Source organism: Delphinus delphis, chromosome 10 (genome assembly GCF_949987515.2).
Source record: "Delphinus delphis chromosome 10, mDelDel1.2, whole genome shotgun sequence".
NCBI classification, from domain to species: Eukaryota; Metazoa; Chordata; class Mammalia; order Artiodactyla; family Delphinidae; genus Delphinus; species Delphinus delphis.
Window position 1 is genome coordinate 94,894,764 of NC_082692.2, and position 23,154 is coordinate 94,917,917.

General features: G+C 41.0%; 1 protein-coding gene across 6 annotated transcripts in view; it reads left to right on the top strand.

Moving 5' to 3' along the window:
- The window catches only part of GRM7 (glutamate metabotropic receptor 7), an 859,725-nt gene that overhangs the window by 562,021 nt on the left and 274,550 nt on the right, over nucleotides 1–23,154 (top strand). For all 6 annotated transcript variants that reach the window (XM_060022949.1, XM_060022947.1, XM_060022946.1 and 3 more), the window contains 2 exons: nucleotides 801–1,001; nucleotides 11,052–11,191. In XM_060022949.1, coding sequence (XP_059878932.1) covers nucleotides 801–1,001; nucleotides 11,052–11,191 — 341 coding nt within the window. The remainder of the gene's footprint in view (nucleotides 1–800; nucleotides 1,002–11,051; nucleotides 11,192–23,154) is intronic.

Consider the following 23,154-nt stretch of genomic DNA (forward strand, 5'->3'; position numbering starts at 1 on the left):
GGCTTTGGATTTCATTCTGCGGGCAGTGGAGAACCACTGAAGAATTCTGAGCACGGGGGTGAAGTGATTAGCTGTGTGGTTTGGAAAAATGAATGTGGAGGAATCACTAGATGAAGAGAGACACCTAGCATTGTGTCCTGATGGGAGATGAGAAAAGCGTAAATAGGGCATTGGTAGTGTGGCCAAAACTGTTCACTGTTTCAGGTGAGGTTTTGGCTCTTCATTAGATATATGTATGTGGGAGGGTGGAGTAAGAGACAGGAAAGGATGAAAAAATGACATCAGGGTTTCCAGCCTGAGCATCAGAGTTGCCAGTAATATGGACAATTGAGACAGGCAACCCAGGAAGTGGAGCAGGTGTATAGAAGAAGGTAATGAGTTCAGGGGTGGTATTTCATTAGTTTTGTCTCATTTTCCTTCGGCGTATCACCTTTCTAGCCTAAGTGAGCTTTGAAGATTTGCACGTGGCAGCCCAGCTTCTGATCGCAGCAATCCCTTGGTTCTATGGGGCCACTATGTTTTGAATAGTGTGTTGGCTTACTACAAGGGCTTTTATTGTGATCCTTTGAAGTGCTGCTTCTGAAATGTATCTAATGCATCAGAAAGGTTAGTGTAATGTGCTCCAAAGTCAAATTCCAGAAACTATCAAAGCAACCGAACATGGTAGCCAAACGTGGATACGTGGCCTGCGTGACTGTACTCAAAGCATTGTTTTCTTTAAGCATATTTGAAAGTAAATGCAAATTGAGGCATTCTACTCAACACCAATGTTTGTGTGTGTTTCTTGTTTTAATGTGCAGGACAGGAGAGAATTGGAAAAGATTCCACCTATGAGCAGGAGGGTAAAGTTCAGTTCGTGATTGACGCAGTGTACGCAATGGCTCATGCCCTTCATCACATGAACAAGGATCTCTGTGCTGACTACCGGGGTGTCTGTCCAGAGATGGAGCAAGCTGGGGGCAAGAAGTTGTTGAAGTATATCCGCAATGTGAATTTCAATGGTGAGTCTCCATGTTTTCATTTTTCAGGCTGACACGGGGCCTTTATATTGTAGAAAAGAACATCTAGGGCTTCCCTGGTGGCGCAGTGGTTGAGAGTCCGCCTGCCGATGCAGGGGACACGGGTTCGTGCCCCAGTCCGGGAAGATCCCACATGCCGTGGAGCGACTGGGCCCGTGAGCCATGGCCGCTGAGCCTGCGCGTCCGGAGCCTGTGCTCCGCAACGGGAGAGGCCACAGCAGTGAGGGGCCCGCATCCCGAAAAAAAAAAAAAAAGAAAGAAAAGAACATCTAGAGGATGCCACACAACCCTAGTATGTCTAAAATACTATATATAAAAATGACAAGTGCTCATAACGACATTGAAGCACTGAAAGATAACAAGTTACAATACTTTCTGAATCCAAGAAGTCAAATTATGCCCAGTATGCTGTTAACGTCCTTGTATACATCAAAATTCTAATATTCTGACATAGGGTAAACGAGATAACCAGAATATCCAATGATGTAACTTTGGGTGATACAGAACTTGGTGATACCCAAGTCTTTTAGCAATACAGCAACCTATTCATACTCATCCAGTATATGTCCACACAGATATTTCAAAATTCCAGTTTCTTGGTCAAGTGATTTGTTTTGCTTGAGTTCATTAAAAATATTTAGATGTCTCAATTCCAGTCTCTTTTGGAATCCTAAGTGTTGACATTATGTGTTTCATAAGTTAAGTAGTCAGATTGCAATTTACTCTTGAGTATGTGAATTATAGCATTTCAAATGATTGAATCAATTATATGAATGAGTAGTGAGTGAGCAAATGAATAAATAAACTTGGGGGGGTTATGGTTTGCCCTCTTTTTCTTAAAATAGAAGGACTTTTTCCAAGTTTTTTCTTGGTGCATGTAAGCAGGAATGGGAGGGGTTAAGAGGAAAAGGAAGGGACAGTTGCTCTAGGTACTCAAGTTAATGCAAGTAATGGTTGTAATTTTCCACACCAACCACATGTCACATTACACATTTATTTCTCAAAGCATAAAACTTGGGCAGAAAGTAATTGGTTACCTAAAATAAATGGGTAGAGATGAGTGGGAAATACAACCGGAGATTTATTTTAGGAATTGGCTGATACTGTTATAGAGACTGACATGCCCCATGATCTGCCATCTATAAGCTGGAGAATCATAGAAGCAGCGGTGTAATTCAGTCCACGTGTACAGGCCTTGGGATCAGAGGGTTGGTGGTGTAAGTCTTGATCTGTTTCTGAAAGCCAGGAGAAAATGGATGTCTCTACTCAAGCAGAGAGAGTGAATTTGCCCTTCTTCTGCCTTTGGTTCTGTTCAGGCTTTCTAGGGCTTGGGTGATGCCTGCCCACATTGGGGAAGGTCACCTGCTTTATTCAGTTCAACGATTCAACAATTCTTTATTCAGTTCAACAGTTCTCTCAGGAACATACTCATACACACAGAAATAAAGTTTTGCCAGCTATCAGGGCATCCCTGGTCAAGCTGACACACAAAATTAACCATCCTGAATGTCAATTATTTCTCAATTAAAAAATAACCATTGCACGGGGTAATACAAAATTTAATACAGTAATAAACCTAACTAAATTACATATGAATAACATAACCACACTGAAGGGAGTGAGGAAGAAAGATAAAGAGTGCAAATAATTTTGGAAGACAGTATTTGACTATATACTATAAGACTGAAGACATGAATAGCTGTACAGAGATATTTCACAATCCCTAGGAAGTTAGTACCTTTTTTTCCCCACAATTCTGAAGATTATTTATGTCCATAAGAGGACTGAGATTTAATAAAAGATATTGTGGATAACGAGAGTCAAAGAAAGAAATTACTAATAAGGATGGGAGAAAGGTAAAATAAGACTTGTTCTGTTGGATTAGAACAGAAGATACAAGCATGGGCTCATGGCTTTTAATACACATGCAGATGGGGAGGTAGGGAGATGCATATGGGTATGTTTGTGTGTGTACAAACCTCTGCTGTTTAGTTCTGTCCACTGAGAGGGCCTAGGAGCCATGACAGCCTGGTAGAAATGACTGCACTTGCGCCCGCATGTTATTTATAAATTCCGTTCTCCAGTGAAAAGAACTAGGGCTCCCTAGTGAAACTCTCAATTCGGGCCAGAGCAGGGCAGGTAGAAGATGAATTTGAAACAATGTTGTGCCGCAAAGCAAGAAAGTGCTCAAAAACTGATGGGACCATGTGGAAGGGGCAAAGGAACCAACTTGAAGAAGATCCCACTGGCTAATTCTAGGCCAACAGTGGGTTAAGCTCATAGAATATAATAAATATCAATGAGTCCATACTAATAAATAAATAATTGACTTGGATACGTAAACGCAAGAGAAGGGACAGCACGATGGAATGGGGCAAAGATGGAAATACAAAACTCACCATTTTGCAAAGACCTCAGTAATAACTGTTTCAGGCAAGAATCATCAATGGATGCTAAAAGTATTGGGCTTAAAAGCAGGATGAGAAATAAGATACTTGCATAGCCTCAAAGTGTCCTTCATCGTGGAACACATTAATTATAAAGGGGAAAAGAGCAGCTTTGAAGTGGAGAAACCTGGAAGACAGCACTTAACCAAGTTGTCAAGGTTAGTGTCACCAGCAATGAGACTTAACAACATCACATGCTACTAATTATTAGAGAAATGCAAATCAAAACTACAGTGAGGTACCACTTCACGCCAGTCAGAATGGCTGTTATCAAAAAGTCTACAAATAATAAACACTGGAGAGGGTGTGGAGGAAAGGGAACCCTCCTACACTGTTGTTAGGAATGCAAATTAGTGCAGCCACTATGGAGAACAGTATGGAGGTTCCTTAAAAAACTAAAAATAGAGCCACTATATCCCACTCCTGGGTGTATATCTGGAGAAAACCATAATTCAAAAAGATACATGCACCTCTATGTTCATAGCAGCACTATTTACAATAGCCAAGACATGGAAGTAACCTAAATGTCCATCGACAGATGAATGAATAAAGAAGATGTAGTTGGGAATTCCCTGGCAGTCCAGTGGTGAGGACTCCATGCTTCCACTTCACAGGGCATGGGTTCGATCCCTGGTCCGGGAACTAATATCCCACATGCCACTCAGTGCAGCCAAAAGAAAAAAAAGAAGACGACGATGATGATGTGGTATATGTATGTATACAATGGAATACATAAAAAATAATGAAATAATGCCATTTGCAGCAACATGGATGGATCTAGAGATTATCACAGTAAGTGAGGTGAGCCAGACAAAGACAAATATCATATGATATCACTTATATGTGGAATCTTAAAAAATGATACATATGAACTTATTTCCAAAACAGAACTTACAGACTTCGAAAACAGACTTACGGTTATCAAAAGGGAAAGGTGGTGGGGAGGGATAAATTAGGAATTTGGGAGAAACATATACACACTACTATATATAAAATAGATAAACAACAAGGACGTGCTGTATAGCACAGGGAATTTTACTCAATATTTTGTAATAACCTACATGGGAAAATAATCTGAAAAGTATTGTGTGTGTGTGTGTGTGTGTGTGTGTGTGTGTGTGTGTGTGTGTATACTGAAAAGTGAGTCACTGAATCACTTTGCTGTATGCCTGAAACTAACAAACAGTAAATCAACTCTACTTCAATAAAACATTGATTAATTTAAAAAAAAGATAACCCTGGGAAGGTTACAACATCACTTCTGAGGTCTTATTGCCAAAAATACATGACCTCCATCTAATGTTAACAAACACCAGACATCCAAACTGAAGGTCATTTTACAAAATAACTGGCTAGTACTCTTCAAAAGTGTTGAGGTCATGAGAACGACCGATGGAGGAATTGTTCCAGACTAGAAGAAACTAAGGAGACATTACTATTAAATGCAATGTGGGAACATTGACTGATCTGAAACCAGAAAAAGGATACGAATGGGACAGTGGAGGAATTTTAATAACATTTGCGGATTAGTTTTAAATAGTATTACATCAATGTTAATTTCCTGGTTTAGATAATTATGTTATGGTTTAAAAAATCTTGCTTCTCTGCTTGTAAGTAATAATCCACTTAAACCCACAATATTGTATCAATCATTCAGGAGTTACCTAGTATCTGGGTGAAGAAGAACCATATCTGATTTTGGAACCAACAGTTTCCGAGTTAAGATGGAGACAAAAATGACTATAAATACAACCACAAAAATGGTTCGCCTACAAGTTATCTTTTTTCGTAGTTTCTTCCTTATCTTACAGAATCTCCTAAAATATATAACAAATTTTCCCAGAAAAAGCACACATAAATTTCATTACATATCCTGGGGTCAGTTTCTGGGCTTTGTATGCTGGTCCATAGATAAGCATCACACTTCTTTGGCCAGTAACAAAGAAGAGTCATTTTGAGAATATTTTTGGTGATTCTCATCTGATTCTTCTTCTATTTAACGCTTGCAGACTTCAGTTAAGACGGGCTTACCACTGATGAGCCAGAGATGCTGAGCTTCTGATTGGACACAGACCCTACGTTTATCAAATGATTACTATGTGCCAGAAACTGTCCTAAGTACTTTTTGTGTATTGGCTTCTTTAATATTCATAATACTAAATGGCTTAGATACTGTTATTTTCCTTTTTTTTTTTTTAGCAGATAAACTGATTCACAGAGAACGTAAGAATCATGATGTCTAAAGCCACACAGTTATGTATTGATGATGCTGTAACTGGTATCTAGGGTACCCAACCCCGTGGCCTGCTCTCTTGACTTTTATTAAGTGTCTGAGAGAAAGGGCTTATTACAACATTCCTGCTCTTCCATCTTGGAACACAGGCTCTGTGGGAGCTCACAGGCAGGGCCAGTCCGTTCCCTTGCTTTGTCATCATTGTAGTCATTCTCTGTTGTCAACATAATTTCCTTTTCCCTAAGGGTATTCTTTCTGCCATGTGGACAGGCAGGCAGAAGACTCCCAGGGCCGTGTGACATTCATTAATGGTGGGACTCAACAGTTTTGTAAAGCAGAAAAAAAAAACAAACTGTGTTAGATTTAGTTAAGTGGCTTTCACGTCGCTTTAAGTGAGCAACAATTAGGGTGAAAAGAAGCTTGACATTTTTTACTAATTCAATTTCCTGACTTTTAGATAAAGGAATCACATTTTAGAGAGGAGAAAATATTTGTCCAACCACAGCTAGCAAATGACAGAGACAGACCTAGAACTCAAGTTTCTTTCTAGTCCATTGTGAAAACTGTAGCCTCTCTCTTCTGCATGTTTTAGAAAAATCTTGATGTTTCTTGGTCTCAGTAAGCTTAATCGTGCTCTTCTGTTACTTCAGTACAGAGTTTTCCATACCCCTGGGAGTTCTGTTCCAGACCAGTAGAGTACAGTTTAATAACTCCGACCTTCACATTTATGAAAGCGTCAATTTAGGAAGTGATAATAGAATGCTCTAAAAGTATTGCTACATCTTCAGCAATCACTTAACCTCCCCTTGTGCACCAACAGAAAAGGTGGCTAATTATGTCATCCCAAATGAATGCAATGTCCTGAGCCTAAATTTGAGTTATCTTGATGTTGGATGTTGGCCCATCCAACCAGATGTCAGTATTTGTCAATTTAACAAATTTGTTGTCTTGGATACACAACCTTAGAGAATTGTTATATAGTGAAGTCTTTCATGTGAAGCCTGTCTGTACCTAGATTTACTCCTTTCCAGAAAACAAATTGGGTTGGGGTATATTTTATAAAGATGGCATATCTCATGTGGTCTTCTTGAAACATGAAGTTAGCTTTTCTTCAGCGAGGATGAGATCTGTATTCCCTCCCCTTGAGTCTGAGTGAACCTATGGCTAATACAGAAGTGGCACTATGTGACTTCTATGGTACAAAATGCCATCGGGCTTCTGCATGGTTCTCTTGTGACTTCTGTATTACGAACACAGCTGCCATGTTAGGAGGAAGCCAAGGGTCAGGCTGCACGTGGGTGCTCCGGCCATAGCCCCAGCTGATGTGAGTGGACCAGAGACGCACTGTTTCTGCCAAGCCCTGCCCAAATTACAAAATACAGATTGTCATTTTTTTTTTGAGTGCCACGTTTTAGGATAGTTGGTTGAGCAGCAAAAGGTAACTGGAACACGAATCAAGGTAGCCTTTCTGGAATCTGTGTATGGGGTGGTAAGAAGAGAAGAGAAAACCTGTCAGGTCAGTACTTGGATTCTGAAGACTGTTTTGTCATCGGAGCATCGTATATCTCCAGTCCTTCTTGATCCAGGAAAAAAAAAAAGGAATTTCACTCAGATGCTCTCATCTGGGAAGGAGATTTCCTACCTGAGTGCATTCTCTCAACCGTTCTCTCCTCTGAGTATCCCATCTGGTCAAGTGGCCCTGTTGCCTTTACTTTAGGACACTTGTGTTCTGGCCCTGATACATTGTGGAGGTTCCAGCAGAGGATCGCTTCTCCTTTGATAACTTATTTATTTTCTCTGGATTTGTTTGGTCCTTATTATTATCATTATTTTTTTTGATATAGAGTTCATTGAACACAATCCCTCTTTTTCTCTTTCAAGAAGTTCAGGGGTGGGGCTTCCCTGGTGGCGCAGTGGTTGAGAGTCCACCTGCCGATGCAGGGGACGCGGGTTCGTGCCCCGGTCCGGGAGGATCCCACATGCCGCGGAGCGGCTGGGTCCGTGAGCCATGGCCAATGAGCCTGCGCGTCCAGAGCCTGTGCTCCGCAGCGGGAGAGGCCACAACAGTGAGAGGCCCGCATACCACAAAAAAAAAAAAAAAAAGAAGTTCAGGGGTGATGTTGAAAAGGAGTTGTGTGGGGAAAAAACAAAACTGCCTGAAAAATGCCAGTTGCGTTGTAGAATCCATCAAAAAGGTCAGAGCCACACCCTACATTGTTACACATCACTTAGGTAATGTATTCAGCTCTTCTGCCTTATTTTTTCTAAGCATGAACTTTAATGAGAATGGAAAGGGCAACACAAGAATCATTTCTCCTCACAAGGATTGTAAGGAGGGAGGGAGAGAGAGAGATGAGGCAGTGTGTACCTTTCTGGTGAATATTTACCTGGGGGGCTGAGGTCCTTTGGAGCCCCAGGCCTCTGATATTCTTCATCCTCTCAAAGACTCTGAAAAGCTCACATCCTATTACTTAATGACTAGAAGCTGTAGAATTATAGCAAAGCACAACATGAATCCTAGTATCCAATGTGAAAGAGAGGTATCTGAATATTAATGTCTTCCTGAAAAATAATAAGAAACATTTCTGTTGATTCCTCTACAGAGAGGGCTTAAAGGGGTGTCTTTGTGGACCATGGGGTTAGTGTCTAGGAGAAACAGAGAAGAAACAAATTGAAATGGTGACCTTGGCCACAGACAGATTCAGCCACAAATTCAAGTTCATAGGGTGAAATCAGCGTTGCTCATGGATGAATGCCCATTCCCAGAGTGGATTCTAGCCTGCTGTTTGGAAAATTTTTAAAATGTTTACACCAAGGGAGAAATTTAAATACCAGTTAGGAGAGACTCCTTTGATGCATTGGAAAACATTATTGGTCTGGGAGTCTGACGGCATGCGTCAGGGTCTGGTCCTGAGATATTAGCAAAGAAAACAATAATAAAAATGAAAACTATATAAAAAAAATTATGGCCATCCATTGAGCATTTATTATGTAAAAGGCATGGGACTAAGCACCTTGTGTACATTGTTACATTTAATTCTTACCCTATGACAATGGTATTAGTGACACTCAGAAGTAGAGGGAGACTGAATAATTTGATACAGGTCACACATGTAGGAAGTGGTAAACCTGGAATTTAAACCCTTTCTAGGGGATTCCAGAACCAGTTATTGTGCACTATTCACATTTAATGAGCGGAGTGGGCCTGAGGCAAATGATTGCCCTCTCTGAACCTAAGTATACTTCCTCACCTGTGAAATTAGGAAGCTCATTGCTCTGTGTCCTCCAGGTTTGCATTAGCTTCCTATTGCTGCCATTAAAAGGTTACCATTTATTTGCTAGCTTAAACAACACACATTTATTGTCTTCTAGCTCTGTAGTTTGGAAGTCTGATACAGGTCTCTCTGAGCTTTAGTTAAGGTGAAGGCAGGGCTGGTTCCTTTTAGAGGCTCTGGGGGAGTGTCTGCTCCCTTGCTTTTTCTAGCTTCTAAAGGCCACCTGCACTTCCGGGGCTCAGGACCCCTTCCTTGCATCACCCTAGCCTCTTGTTTTCAGCCTCACATCTTCTCCTTCCTCCTTTGACTCCTGCTGCCTCTTGTAAGGGCCATTGTGATTATACTGGGCCCGCCTACATTATCCAGGATAATCTCTCCCATCTCATGACCCTTCATTTAATCATACCTGCAAAATCTCTTTGCCAAGTGTGATGACATTCATAGGTTCTGGGGGTTAGGACTTAGACCTACCTGGGGAACCATTTTGCAACCTACCACAAGCTCTGATTTTTTTTTTTTTTTTAAATAGGCAGAAGTGTCATAAAAGTCTGTGCCTGACACTTGTAAGATAGTGTGGAGTTTTTTTTAGCTGCCCCTGTATCCTGCCTACATGCTGGACCCTCTCTTCCAGCAGGGGTAACTTTCAGCCCAGGATTGCAACTTCATATGCCTCTTGTCACCCAATATATTGTCCCTCTTTCGGGCCCCTTTTTTTTTTAACTTCATTCTTGTGTTGAGTGATCGTTTGTGTGGGATCACTCTCAGTGTCATGCCTGCTTCCTTAGTGTAGACACCCTTTTCTACTGTTGCAAGCGTTCTCTCTCCTGTCCAGTTAACACGCCTTAGTTCTTCTTTCATCCATATCATCAATGCAAATACTACATTGGCCCAAATTCTGCAGAAGCTAATGACTGCTAGCCAGATGCAGAGTTCTGCCACCATCAGAAGCTGACATTTTTAATAAGAATTATCAAAAGTGCTTCATGCTCATTACCTAAGACTTACCCCATCCCTCCCCTAAAAATAGCAAAATGGTCTTCTCTTCTCATGATTCTGTTTCAGCCTGTAACTGATCTGTAAACTTCCTTGTAAATGACAGGAAATACACTGTTTTCTGCTGGGAATATTGATCTAGTATTGACTTATAGGAAGAGCAGACAGTAGTCACATATGCTGAAGCCAGTGGTATTTTTCCTGTTTCTTAAAGATCAACAGAGAAATACCACTCAGTGAAAAACTTCTGGTGATTCTTTTGTAACTGCTGTATTGCTGAAAGTAAACAAAACTCACATCTGCCATTCTTTGTATATGGTTTGCCACTTGTTCCACACGATTAAGGTTAAGAGACTTTTCACTCATATCCAACTTTGAATTATATATTTTCTTCAAAACATGCATTCGTCTTTTTAAATTGACTTCAGTGTCTAATTGTGCCAAAACATTGGTTTTATCTTAAGATAGACATTTTAAATAAGACCCAAATAGAAAATTGAGCAAGAATCCGTTGTTTATGAAGCATTCACCAGGCAAACTGCTAAGCATTTAAGACTGGTTATCGTTTAAAGCAAATTAGAAATAATCCGCCAGAAGTATTTTTTAAATGCAATGAGTATTCTACTATGTATGTAAGTGAACTTTTGAGCTTGTTTTTTGATTCTCTTGTATTTCATCTTTGAAATGTATTTATTATTTCTTGAAATGATTCTTTATTGACCACAATTTAGTGTTCGATGGACACTAAAATAATAATAACAACAACAAAGCTTAATATTTTCTCTTGAAAATAGCACATTTGATTGTTATTCCTTAAAAGAGAGGACAAAGTAGAATAAAATATTTTAAGATATTAAAAAATTGAGCTGTTCAAAGGGGGAAACAGGTTGTCTTCCCACCTTCCATAATTAGCATTCACAGACCATCGTGAATGGTGGGGGCATCTTGGTGGAACCTATTAAACAGCAAGGCTACCTCCTAGCTACCTTGCTCATCACCAGGTCTCCAGACCATTACCCGGGAAGCAAGAGATAGAAGGAAACTCGTTTAACTCTAAAATCTGTCTTTGTCTTGTCTTCACCAGGCAGCGCAGGCACCCCAGTCATGTTTAACAAGAATGGGGACGCCCCTGGGCGTTACGACATCTTCCAGTACCAGACCACAAACACCAGCAACCCTGGTTACCGCCTGATCGGACAGTGGACAGATGAACTGCAGCTCAATGTGAGTTTTGCTTGTTCCTCTTCCTTTGCTTTTGTGATGAATGAACAGGCTTGTAATATGCTCCCTGAGGCAGACGTTTCTCGTCTGTATGTTTGTGAGCATCCGCAAGTGAACATTCAACTTGTTACGGGCATCAGCAGGGACCGATGACCAATAATAATACAGCAATGATAGCAGTGATGATGGCACGGATAGGAAATGTGTGTGGAATTCATTCCTGACGTTATACTCGGCAACTGTGTGAATCATCTCGTGTAATCTGAGGCTCTGATTGCTTTACAGACAAGTTACCAGCTCATACCTTAATACTTTGAGGAGATCTTAATCTTGGTCAAATTATTTTTCCCTTCTGTCCTTCCTTCCTTCCTTCCTTATTTGCTGGTGTTTTTTTTTTGTTTTGTTTTGTTTTTTGTTTTTTTTACTGAGTCACTTTGGCTTATACTGAGAATCTCTGGGTAATATCAGTGTTAATTTCCATAACCACTCCTTCTTTCTGTAAAGCATGACCTTGAGTGAGCAAGCACTTCCTTGTGCAAGGTTGTATCAAAGTTCAGTAGTCAGAGCCCATTAGGAAGTCATCTGTAGTCAAACACAGTTAGGTTTCTTTAACTCGCTGCATGAAAAACAAGCGCCTGCCCCCAAAGCTTCTTCAGGATGTAGGAGTTCAGATGGGATTCACTGTAGAGTTTGGGCTGAGTTGGGTGTTTCTAAGAAGGTTTCAGGAAGCAGGGATCAGTTTTGGGTTAGGTCATCTTAGGCGGTAGAGATAATTTGATAACTCAGTGTCTTGGTGATTTTGATCTAGGAGGTGGGACGACAAGAGCTGGGCAAGAATTGTCACTAACAAAAAAACAGTAGACACTTATGTGAACTGGAAGAGGGAGATGTTGAGTTATTTTTGTGGTTGCAGAGCATCCTTGTTTCTGTCTAATTTCACACATGATGGCAGAGTGACCTTGTTGCACCATCATAATGGAGTGGCCTTGTGTGATTAGCTTTTACATCCCCCTGAAGTGGTTCTGTTTGGAATATGCCTGCCTAGGTGTTAGCTGACAGCTTTCCAACCACCTTTTTTTTTTTTTTTCACTTTTTTAATATTTCGGGTTCAACATTCAATAATGTGCTTCTAATAATACTTACAATGCCCTATTTGAAATTAATGGTTAGTTTAAATGAATATACCCAGTCTTCCCAGGGAATAAAGGACATACGGGCTAGGGTACCTCCACCCTGGCTGGGCCCAGCACAGCTGGAGCTCAGCACACCGTGCATCCCCTGCTTGTCTTCCCCTCCTGGGAGGGAACTTAAATAGGCCAGGCCTGAGCCTGGTGGCTGAGGTCCCGGAGCCTGGGGGTGATGGCAGAAGTCAGAGCAGTAGGCGTGCTGCAGGGCCTCTTCTGCTGAGATGTGCTGGACCATTTACACTTCAAGAAGTTCTACAGCAGGTCCTTTGATGTGGCATCAAGCTTGAGTATGACATTCACCAGGGATACTGTGGACAGGTATATTGGGTCAGGCTTATAAGTCAGGTAGGGCTTGCCAAGGTCCACAGATCTACTTTGAAATAGTAATATATACAAACACCATTTTCTTGTGTCTGGCAGGGCCCTGCATTATTATGTGTTCTCCAGAGAAACAGAACCAATAAGATAGATAGATAGATAGATAGATAGACAGACAGACAGATAGATTGATTATAAGAAATTGGCTCACAATTCTTTTGAAGGCTGAGAAGTTCCAAGATCTGCACTTGGCAAGCTGGAGACCCAGGAGAGTTAATGGCTCCAGTCTGAGTGTGAAGGCAGCAGAAGACCGATGTCCCAGCTCAAAGATAGGCAGAGAGAAAGAGGATTCTCTCATATTCAGACTTTAATTCTGCTCAGCCCCTCAGGTTATCTGAGGCACACATACACTGGTGAGCAACTGCTTTACTCGGTCACCAAGTCAAATGTTTATCTCATCCAGAAACTCCCTCACAGACAGACCCTGTATAACGTACAACCAAATACTGGGGCACCCCCGTGGCCTCAACAAGTTGACACATACAGAGAACCATCACAGGCCCTATCCCAGAAAAGTCCTTCTAATGTCTCTTCCAAACCTGGAAATTATGCCATTAGCCTTTATTGGTGTACACCTTAGGAGGCACTTTGGAAATGATTGAGATCAGGGCTTTTTGAGAGTAGAATGCAAAATTGATGTCTTGGGGGCAGTAGAGCTTGGGTCATGATTTTTAGAAGGAAGGATTGTGCATAAAGGGGGGGTTGATGAAGCCATGACAGGACGTTTACCTCCTTTGTACATTGTCCTGCGTGGCTCTGCTTGTATCTGTATCACCATCCCAGTGAGCTGACAGGAAGATTATTCTGTTTGGTTTGTATTTTAAGCTTTATACGAATTGTATCTTATTAGCCATTCAACAAGCAGGGTTTTTTGTTTGTTTGAAAGCACCTGTCATGTGATAAGCATTGTGGGAGGCAGTATGTACACAGTGGAAATCGAAATAAACATGGTCCCTGTTTGCACGTAATTGAACATCTAGGGCAGAGTTACACGGTAAACAAGAGATATTTGTGTGAAAATTCCCAAGTGTGGTAAGAGGCAGGGTGGGAGAAGGAATAATGGAGGTGGAGAGGGGCCTATTGGATGAAGAGCAGATGATGGGGGAAGAAAGAGTGATCCACGGAGCAGGTCAGCAGGCGGACACTCCATGGTATAGCTAAGGGAGGGGACGGGGAGGAGAAGTTAGGGCAGTAGGTAAGAGCCAGAGCAGGCAGTCCCTTGCAGGCCATAGTAAATATTTCTAAAATTTTATTCTGAGTGCATTTCAAAGCCATAGAGAAGTATTAAGCAAGGGAGTGACTGGATCAGAATTAGGAATAAAAATGATTTTGTCTACTGAGAAGGTAATATAGCAAAGGGCAAGCATGGGAGTGGAAAGACCAATTAAGAGTGCACTGCAGTTGTCGAGCTGAAATAGAATGGCTTAGAGAAGGGGTTCTCAAACTTCAGTGTGCAACATAGCCATCTGGAAGGCTTGTAAAAACACATATTGCTGGGCCCACCCCCAGAATTTCTGATTCAGAACATCTGGGAGTGGAAGGAGGCCCAAATATTTGCCTTTCAAAGGAGTCCCTGTGTTATGCTGATGGTATTTACTTTGAGAACCACTAGCTTAGAGAGTGTGGTAATAGTGGAGATGTAGTGAAATGAGTGGAAACACACACACACACACACACACACACACATATATATGTATATATGTATATGTACATCTGTAATTACATATATATCTTATAGGAAGAATAACATAATTTAGTGATGGGTTCAGTACTGGGATTAAAGGGAAAATAATACTGGGTTTGAAGGAAAAATAAGAGTGGATCCCACGTGTATAGCTTGAGGCCGTTTGGATGCTATAACAAGAGATTAGGGAGACTCCTGGGAATGGGAGGAGAAAAATTGAGAATCCCAACTGAGTCTTCCCAAATATATGAAAGCCTAAATGAAACGGATATAAATCTGAAGCTCAGAAAAGAGTTTCGGGTCATAGTTATAAAAAAAAAAAAATGTAAGTTGTTAATCTATAACGGGCCTTGAAATGCATTAGAGAAAGAGAGAGAAACTGTAATAGCAGAGAACCCAAGGCCTTGAAAAACCTCATAGAAAATGACACAGTGCCAGTCTAACTACTCTAAATAGCACTGAATTTAAAAGATCCTGTTTCATTTGCCTGGCAAGTTGGGCCGACCATAAATACTTGGGACTTTTGTTTTTGTTTACGGAAGCTAGACCAGAGATGTAAGCTTGACTTAGCAGTAAACAGGAACATTTCTGATTCTACTTTGTCATGCTGAGAGTGGTACGGCAGGAAGAGCAGACAGGACCACGAATCCTCAGCTGAACCCAGTAATTGATGCTCAGGATAGCATGCACCTTAAAGGTACAAATGGCTGAGCCAGCAACAGGGACAATTTTAGACCCGTGAAGGGCTGGGTCAATTCAGAGGGTGGCCACTGTGGTAAGTGGCCTTGGGAAGAGGTTACCATGTTAATGCCTTTTATGGGCTTCTTACGATACTGTAAAGTCCAATTTGAATCAGTAAGAGAAGACTAAAATGGAGGTGAATGCAATGCTCAGAGGGCACTCCACCCTTCTCACTGAAGACCCGGGCCATAGCCCGTAGCCTGTCCAGTGGTTGGTATCTTGTCCCTCCAGCATCACCGTGCTCAAGATATTACTTTTGCTCTAATTATTCTGATTCGCTTAAAAGTTCTGTGAGAGTGAATTTGGGGCAAACTTAGTTTTGTAGGTTTGCTTTCTCCTAGTCAATGAAATAAAACAAAGTATGTCAAGTGACAAGTGTACTTCTCATTTACAGAGTTGGGGGTACTCGTTCAATCCCCAGTTAGATCATCTCTAGCAAATGGAATTTCCTGGAGAGCTTTCTCTGTGGTCAGTAATTGCAAGTGAGTTTCTTAGCTAAGAAGTCAAGGTTTTAGAGTCTTATAATCCCAGGGCTATAGACCAGACTGTACCATTCTGTACCCAATCCTCTGGAATTTAGATGCCTAGGAGTGCACTATCTGTTACAGAATGCACCCTGAGCCCTCACTGGCGGAGTAATAGCTGTAGGCCCTGTCTCCTCTCAGGCTAACACATGACCACGTGGTTTGCTACTACAATATTTCTGCACCAACAAGAATTCATCAGAAGGACATCCTTAAGAGCAAAGCCATTCACTCTCCCACTTAACCACCCCTACAGAAAGAACCCTGATTTATTCTCTCAGGTTTGTACAGTATGATGCAGAGATTCCAGAAAACATTTTTCCCGGCAGGGAAGCAGGCAAAGGAATAATGCAACCCTATCTATTGCTCGTCTGCAGGGTGTCAGAAAGGATGGAGCTCCTGGAGATGCTGGGAGAAACGAGGGGGACATCCCTGCCCTTGGAGTTTCCAGAATAGGATCAGAGCTCTGTAATTGACAAATGGCATTTACAGCATTTAGATAGGTTCTGATTTAAGGCACTGACTTACATTTGAACTGGAATTTGAAGGATAAGTAGTAGTTCCCAAGATGGAGAAGAGAAAAAAAATTTTTTTTAAATGAATAATGCAGTCCTGTTTAAAAATTGGGATGGGGAATATTTTGGGAAAAACAAGAAATGAAACATAGATAGTTTAAAAAATTATAAATTTATAATGTGAATAAACTCTACATCTGTTTTGCATATTAGAAACAAAGGTGACTTCTGTCATCTTTCAGTTATTTGCAATTAGTAGGAAATTTAGATACGCTTAAAATGTTCTTTTTTCAAATAACTGACGTTCTTTAAAATCCCAAATTGTTGATTAAAGTTAAAAAAAAAAAAAGCTACTCTTAATGGGCAGCTTCCTACAGTGAACTGCACACTCGCTTAAGTGGAAGGTTGAATAAATATCACTTACCCTTTATTGGCACCTCTGTCATCTGCCCGTATGTAGGCTAGTCCAACTTTGTGATCTTCTGAGGTGTGGGGGGCTTTATAAGTGATTTGTTCCCTGTTGAACTGACTTTCTACCTAGGGACTGAAAACTCCTAAAAGAATCTATGTTTTAATTATTGTTTCATGTACCTACTAGAACTAATATCTGGAACATAGCAGCCATTTGGGCTTGTTGTTGTTGTTAATATATAAAGACATGTAAAATTAGCATGAACTCTTTTTAATGGTAGACATTTTCTACAGAAAGCAGCCACAGCACACTTCTTCCCTCTGGGAAGAGCGCCTAAGCTTCTTTTAGCCATGTGGTCTGCCGGGCGTAGTTCCCAAGTCCAGGGGCCACACCTGATTTAGCCTAAGCCAATCACCGTGGCCATAGTGATGATGGGCAGTAAACGGTCCAATCAGGATGAACCACTGGAAATCTGCCAGCCAATCCAACACCTCCTATTGGAGGTGGGTGTGGCCCTCAGGAGCCCCAGGGAGCCATTTGGAGGCCACAGAGCCAGAAGCTCCAGGGAAAATGAGGCAAAGCTTAGGGAAGGTAGGTGGAGGTGACATCCTTTGAGCTAGGAAACCTTTACTGGAAGCCATTTATAGCCCCTCTGGATTGTTCCCTTATCAATGAATGAAGGCGACTTAAGTGTGGTAACTTTGCTATCTACTATCTCATTCGCTACAGCAATCCAAAATGAAAAAAGAAAATTGTTTTAATGTGCCCAAATTGGGGGAAATAAAATGTCAGCCTACCCTCAATAAGCAGAATTTTCTCAGCTTTCATTAAACTGAGGTGATAAAAAATTAATTTTAAGAGTTGTGATTTTGTTAAATATTGAATCTTTCACCCCGGTTAGAATTTAGGCTTTCACGGGCGTTTAAAGACATAAAAAGTACGGTTGATTGCAGCAATTACTGTTTAATCCAATTATCTCTCCCCAAATCAAGATTTATTTACCATGCCCATAAAACTACTAATCACTCTATTGTTTCATAATTGCAACAGTAAAAATGTTTTAGAAGTCTAATCACACTCCTAATTTTCAATGCACTGCGTGAGACATGGGGTAATGGATAGCCAAAATCAATGTTGACAAAGAGAAAAATACGTAAGTTGTCAAAATCTAGTGCTTCTTTCAGCTTCAGTGTGAAGGCTTCTTTTACGGAATCACCTTATTGTTCATCATAATGAATGGCTCATACCTTATAATCTATAGTTTTGTTATCAGTGATTAGGGCTACAGGTTTGCAGCTAACGTGATTAAATGGATCTGAGTCTCAGCTCTGCCACTTACTAGCTGTAAAGCAGGATTACAATAGTACCAATTTCATAAGGTTATTGTTAGAATTAAATGGAGTACTGGATGTAGCATACTTAAAACAGTGCCTGGCACATAGTAAATATTCAACAAATATTAGCTACAACAGCAACTATAATAATAATTTAATATCCTTAGTTTATCGCCTCATCCATAACTGTTGAAAATGTCAGTTTCTAGCACTCAGCTGTATTTTTTCTTCTGTATACCGCAGCACCTAGCGTAATACTTAGCATGTAAAAATGGCTTGTTTTATATTAAATAGATGAGTAGATAAGCAGACAACAGTTCAATTATGTTATAAATGACTTAGGGCTGGGCTTGTCAGTTTTGACTTGTCAGAATTCCCAGTGCTTGTTGCATGAATGGATGAGAAGATGTATCCAGAATTCTACTGCAGTCAGCAATTCCATGTGATTCAGGGATCCATTCAAGACCTTGGTTTACCAGACAAGTTTCTTACGAATTTTACAAGTGGTCTGAAAGCTGGCTCACACTGCAAGGTAGACTCTTTTGGTCTCTGAATGATAAAGCCAGTCAGGAAAAAAGGAGGAAAAGGGATAAAAGAATTGGTTTTAATTTTTTTCCAGTTGATCTTTAGGTTTAGAAACCTATCTGTGGCTATTTGAGAACACGGAGTGGGATGATTATTCTTGAGGGATCAAGCGGCGGAGTCAGTGGCTACTTTTGTGTTGGTGAAAGTGAATTGATTCATAATCACACCATTAACACTGGTCGCATCCGCTGCCTGCCTCTCTAGGTTTTAATGCTGCGTTAGAGAAAGAGTCAAAACAACAAAGGATTTAGGATCGTGGGGCTCTGGTTTATAACCATGGTCCTGCCCAGTTCCTAGGTCTGTGATCCAGGACAAGGACAGCCTCTCGGACAAGATGGCATTTAACCTGAGACCAGAGTGCCAAACGTTATTTCCGTTTGTCAGCGTCTCTAAATCTGTGATATTTTACACAGGACGTGTACCAATCCGGTAGAGTATGTACTGCTTTCCAGTTGTCAGCCAACTGGACACTAGAGATCTCAAACGGAACACAAACAGCAGGTGTGTTTAAAAACTTAATTCCTTGCTAATATTTTAAGAATCAAGAAATTTCATAAGAATAACTATATTTCTGGCTTTTCTTTTGAAAAATCAGAAGATCAGACAATAATATGCCTTTGTCCCATGCAGTTACAGCTAACTGGATCTAAGTAGAGGCTTCCCACTTTAGACACGGTGTGTGTTCTCCATGTCACCACAGACCCCACTATCCCTTACTGCCTGACACCCCGCTAACTCCACCCCCTCTCCTCATTCCTTACGCCCACAGGCATCTCATTTCATGCACCTCATCTAGACTTCGAGTAGTTTCTGACTTATCTCCACTAGTTTGATTTCCATGTATGCTTGACTTTTTATAAATGGTCTCTGGGAATTGTTTTCTAACAATCAACAATAATATACTAATAGTATTAATGAACCAAAACAGCCGTAAGTATGTAATCATGTTTTTTTACAAGGGTCAATAAATACAGCCTGCAAAAGAGAACTGCTTTAGTGAAGTCAACAATGCTTTTGTGTGGAGGCGTGTATTTGTACATATTCTGAAACAAACTGAAAATGAAAGAAACCAAGATCACCCTTGTGTTGTCAGCATTCCTTCCAGTAACCAATGATGTATAACTGTGTTCTGTCTATGAACGTCTGGAAGATGAATAGTATTTATAATTATCAATATGGTTTCATAAACATGTGCATTACAGAAGCCTGAACCCCCATTATTTCTCGTTTGCCGTGTAGGCGTTCCAGCAAATCACTTCTTGTTTATTAATATACGCCTGTGTTCTGTGGGGAAATGGTTGAATTTCATTACTCACTGTGTTTTGGGCTCAGGCAAAATACATTTGAAGGAAGAAATAATAAGAAGGATGAGTTTAGAGAGCTCAAGTGTTATAACAGAGATTCTCACCTGTTGTTGCCACTCCAAAATTAGAAAAGGAAAGAGATGAGTTTATGTAGCCTCTGCCTGTTTGCCCTGGGAAGCCAAAAATCTGAGGATGACCTGATGGTGTTAAAATGGAAATGTAGGAATCAGATTCGAAGTGTTTTCAACCCACCGTGAGATAGTCTTATAAGGTAGGACAGCATCGAAAGCACAAGTTTTGAGTCCTATCTCCTCAGATAAAGCAAATCATTTACTATCTTTGAACCTCAATCCCCTTGTGTATTTAAAATCGAGTCAAGTCAAGCAAAACAGCTACTTCACCAGGACCCTTTGAGAATGAATTGCTGTACTCTCCCCGATATAACTAAGCGTATGAGATTCATGGTCATACTTCTTGTCATATTTCTTGCTGCCGTAAATAATTACCAGAGGTACTTCCCTGGCCGTCCAGTGGTTAAGATTTTGCCTTCCAATTCTGGGGGTGCAGGTTTTTGGTTGGTTGGTTGTTTGTTTTTTGCAGTACACGGGCCTCTCACTGTTGTGGCCTCTCCCGTTGCAGAGCACAGGCTCCGGACACGCAGGCTCAGCGGCCATGGCTCACGGGCCTAGCTGCTCCGCGGCATGTGGGATCTTCCCGGACCGGGGCATGAACCTACGTCCCCTGCATCGGCAGGCGGACTCTCAACCACTGCACCACCAGGGAAGCCCCGGGGGTGCAGGTTTAATCCCTGGTTGGGGAGCTAAGATCCCACATGCCTCACGGACAAAAGACCAAAACCATAAAACAGAAGCAGTATTGTAACAAATTCAATAAAGACTTGAAAAATGGTCCACATCAAAAAAGAAAAATCTTTAAAAAAAAATAACAATTACCAGAAATGTGGTTGCATAAAACACCACAAATTTCTTATCTTGTGGTTCTGTGGGTCACAGGTCCAATAGGGATCCCACTGGGCTAAAATCAAGGTACCAACAGAGTTGTTTCTTTCTGGAGCCTCTAGGGGAGAATGTGTTTCCTGCCAGGTCCTTGGCAGTATTTAGTTCCTTGTGGTTGTGGGACTGAGGTCTCTGTTTCTCTGCTGCCAGCTTCTCCAGACCGCCTTGATGCATTGGCTGCCGTTCATTCCTCGAGTCCCTCTCATGCTTCCAAGGCTTCCTGTCTCCTCTATTGCAGTTGCATCTCTCACTGACTCTTCTGCCTTCCTCCTGCGCTCTGAAGGGCCAGTGGGATTACACGGGGCTCACCCAGCTAATCTGGGATAATCTCCTTATTTTAAGGTCTGTAACCTTATTCCACCTGCAAAGTCTCTTTTGCCATGTAATGTAACATATTGACAGGTCAAGAAATTAAGATGTGGAAATCTTTGTTGGGGGGAGGGGTTAGAGGGGGGCAGATTATTTTGTCTAACCACAGTTCTGTACTACATAACTTTGCTTTTCGACGAAGCCTATAAAATCCATATTACATTCTCAACATTCTTTTTAAAATTTTTAATTTTTAAAAATTTTAATACCCCTCTATCAGTGTCATATTTTAGTTAAATATTTTTGTACAGTTTTAGAGGTCACTTTCCGTTTACAGTTATTGCAAAATATTGCCCATATTCCCCATGTTGTAAAATACATCCTTGAGTCTCATCCTTGAGAGTTAACGTTATTTGTGTAAACAGATAAGAATTGTATGCAGTTTTCTTAAGCATCTTTAGTATCTAATTGAGCTAATCTGTTTGATAAATGTTCTAATCACATACCTGGAAAAGTCTGGGGAAGAACCCTGAATTAAGAACCCTAAATTCATGATAAGTAGACAGAATCCTTCTCAAGTGAGGGGTTGGGATTGAAGATTAACAGAAGAGGAAGTGATGCCAATACCATAGGAGGCTTAGCTAAGCTACAAGGGTGAGTTCTGTTGACCTCCAACGTTTGCCTCTTTTAGCCTCCACAGTCCTGAGCATTTTGCTCTCATTGCATTATTTCTCTTTAAATGACAAAGCAGAAATGCAGAGAAAGAATAGATTGGCAGTTTCTGAAACAGTTAAACATACAGTTGCCGTGTGAACTAGAAATTCCACTCTTAGGTGTATACCCAGTTCTGACGTTCTCTGGTCTATATCAAAGGTCATAGAGCAGTAGAACATTGTAGCAAATAGCTTGGAATTTGCAAGTTGTTGACTGTCAACGCCCTGACATGGCTACCAAAATTGCCTGTTGATATTGCAAAGTCACGTTTGTAGTTCACTGCAGTAAGGGGGCTACCATCTTGAAAGTCTTGGTAGAGTCTCAGGAGAGGGAGGGCAAGGGCCAATATTTTTACAGTTTGGCTGTCTGGAGTCAGGGACTTTTTTTAATGGGGGAGATTTGATCAGAATTGGGCAAAGTCTGTGATAGTACAGTTTAGAATCGGTGGATCCAGCAAGGAGGGCTTTGAAGCAAGTCTTTTTGCGAAACTCTTGTTTGATGAGGGGATTTAGCCCAGTTGAGCGATTATTGGTCCTGAAAATGAGCTCTTTACCCTGATGGAAATGTTTTCTTTTCTTTTTTTTTTTTTTTTTTTTTTTTTTTTGAGAATGGGGTGATACATTGTTCAAATGCATGGATTTTCAGGAAGTTCCTAAAACAAACCTTGAAAAATATTTGTAACTTTTATCTTCCTGGGTAAGAATTTCTTTGGATTGTAGAATCACATTAGTACGGACAGTTTTACTTTCCTTGATCCTGTTAAGCTGGGTGGTTGCAGGCAAGCTGTTGTGAGCAGGTAGTCAGAGTTAGAAATCTTTAGTCTCTGATAAACCGGCTGTGTGCAGAGCCATCCTCAGTGGAGTTCTGGGACACAAAGTGACAGGCTACTTGGTGGCATCACTCTTACCCACATTCAGGGTTCATTCTTGGTCAAATGTCATAGGCCAAGGTGAAAAGTCAAACTTATCTCCCTTTTCTACTATCCTCCAACCTTTAGAACCAAAATAGCACAACCACCGAGCATATGTCATCCTAAACTACTCCAATTACTTAAGCAGGTCAGCCCTATAGTTGACGCTATCACACTGTTTAAATTACAGGGTCTGTCCTAAGTAGGGGGCTTCGTCTAAAAAAGTTCATTTTTCTGGTTACTGAACCTGGAAGACCTACACCCAGTTTTCTCAGGTGAGCACTGCCATTCCTAGGGATGTTTTTTTTTGCTCATGCCATCTTTCACTTTCCAGTATTTGATATAGCATGCTG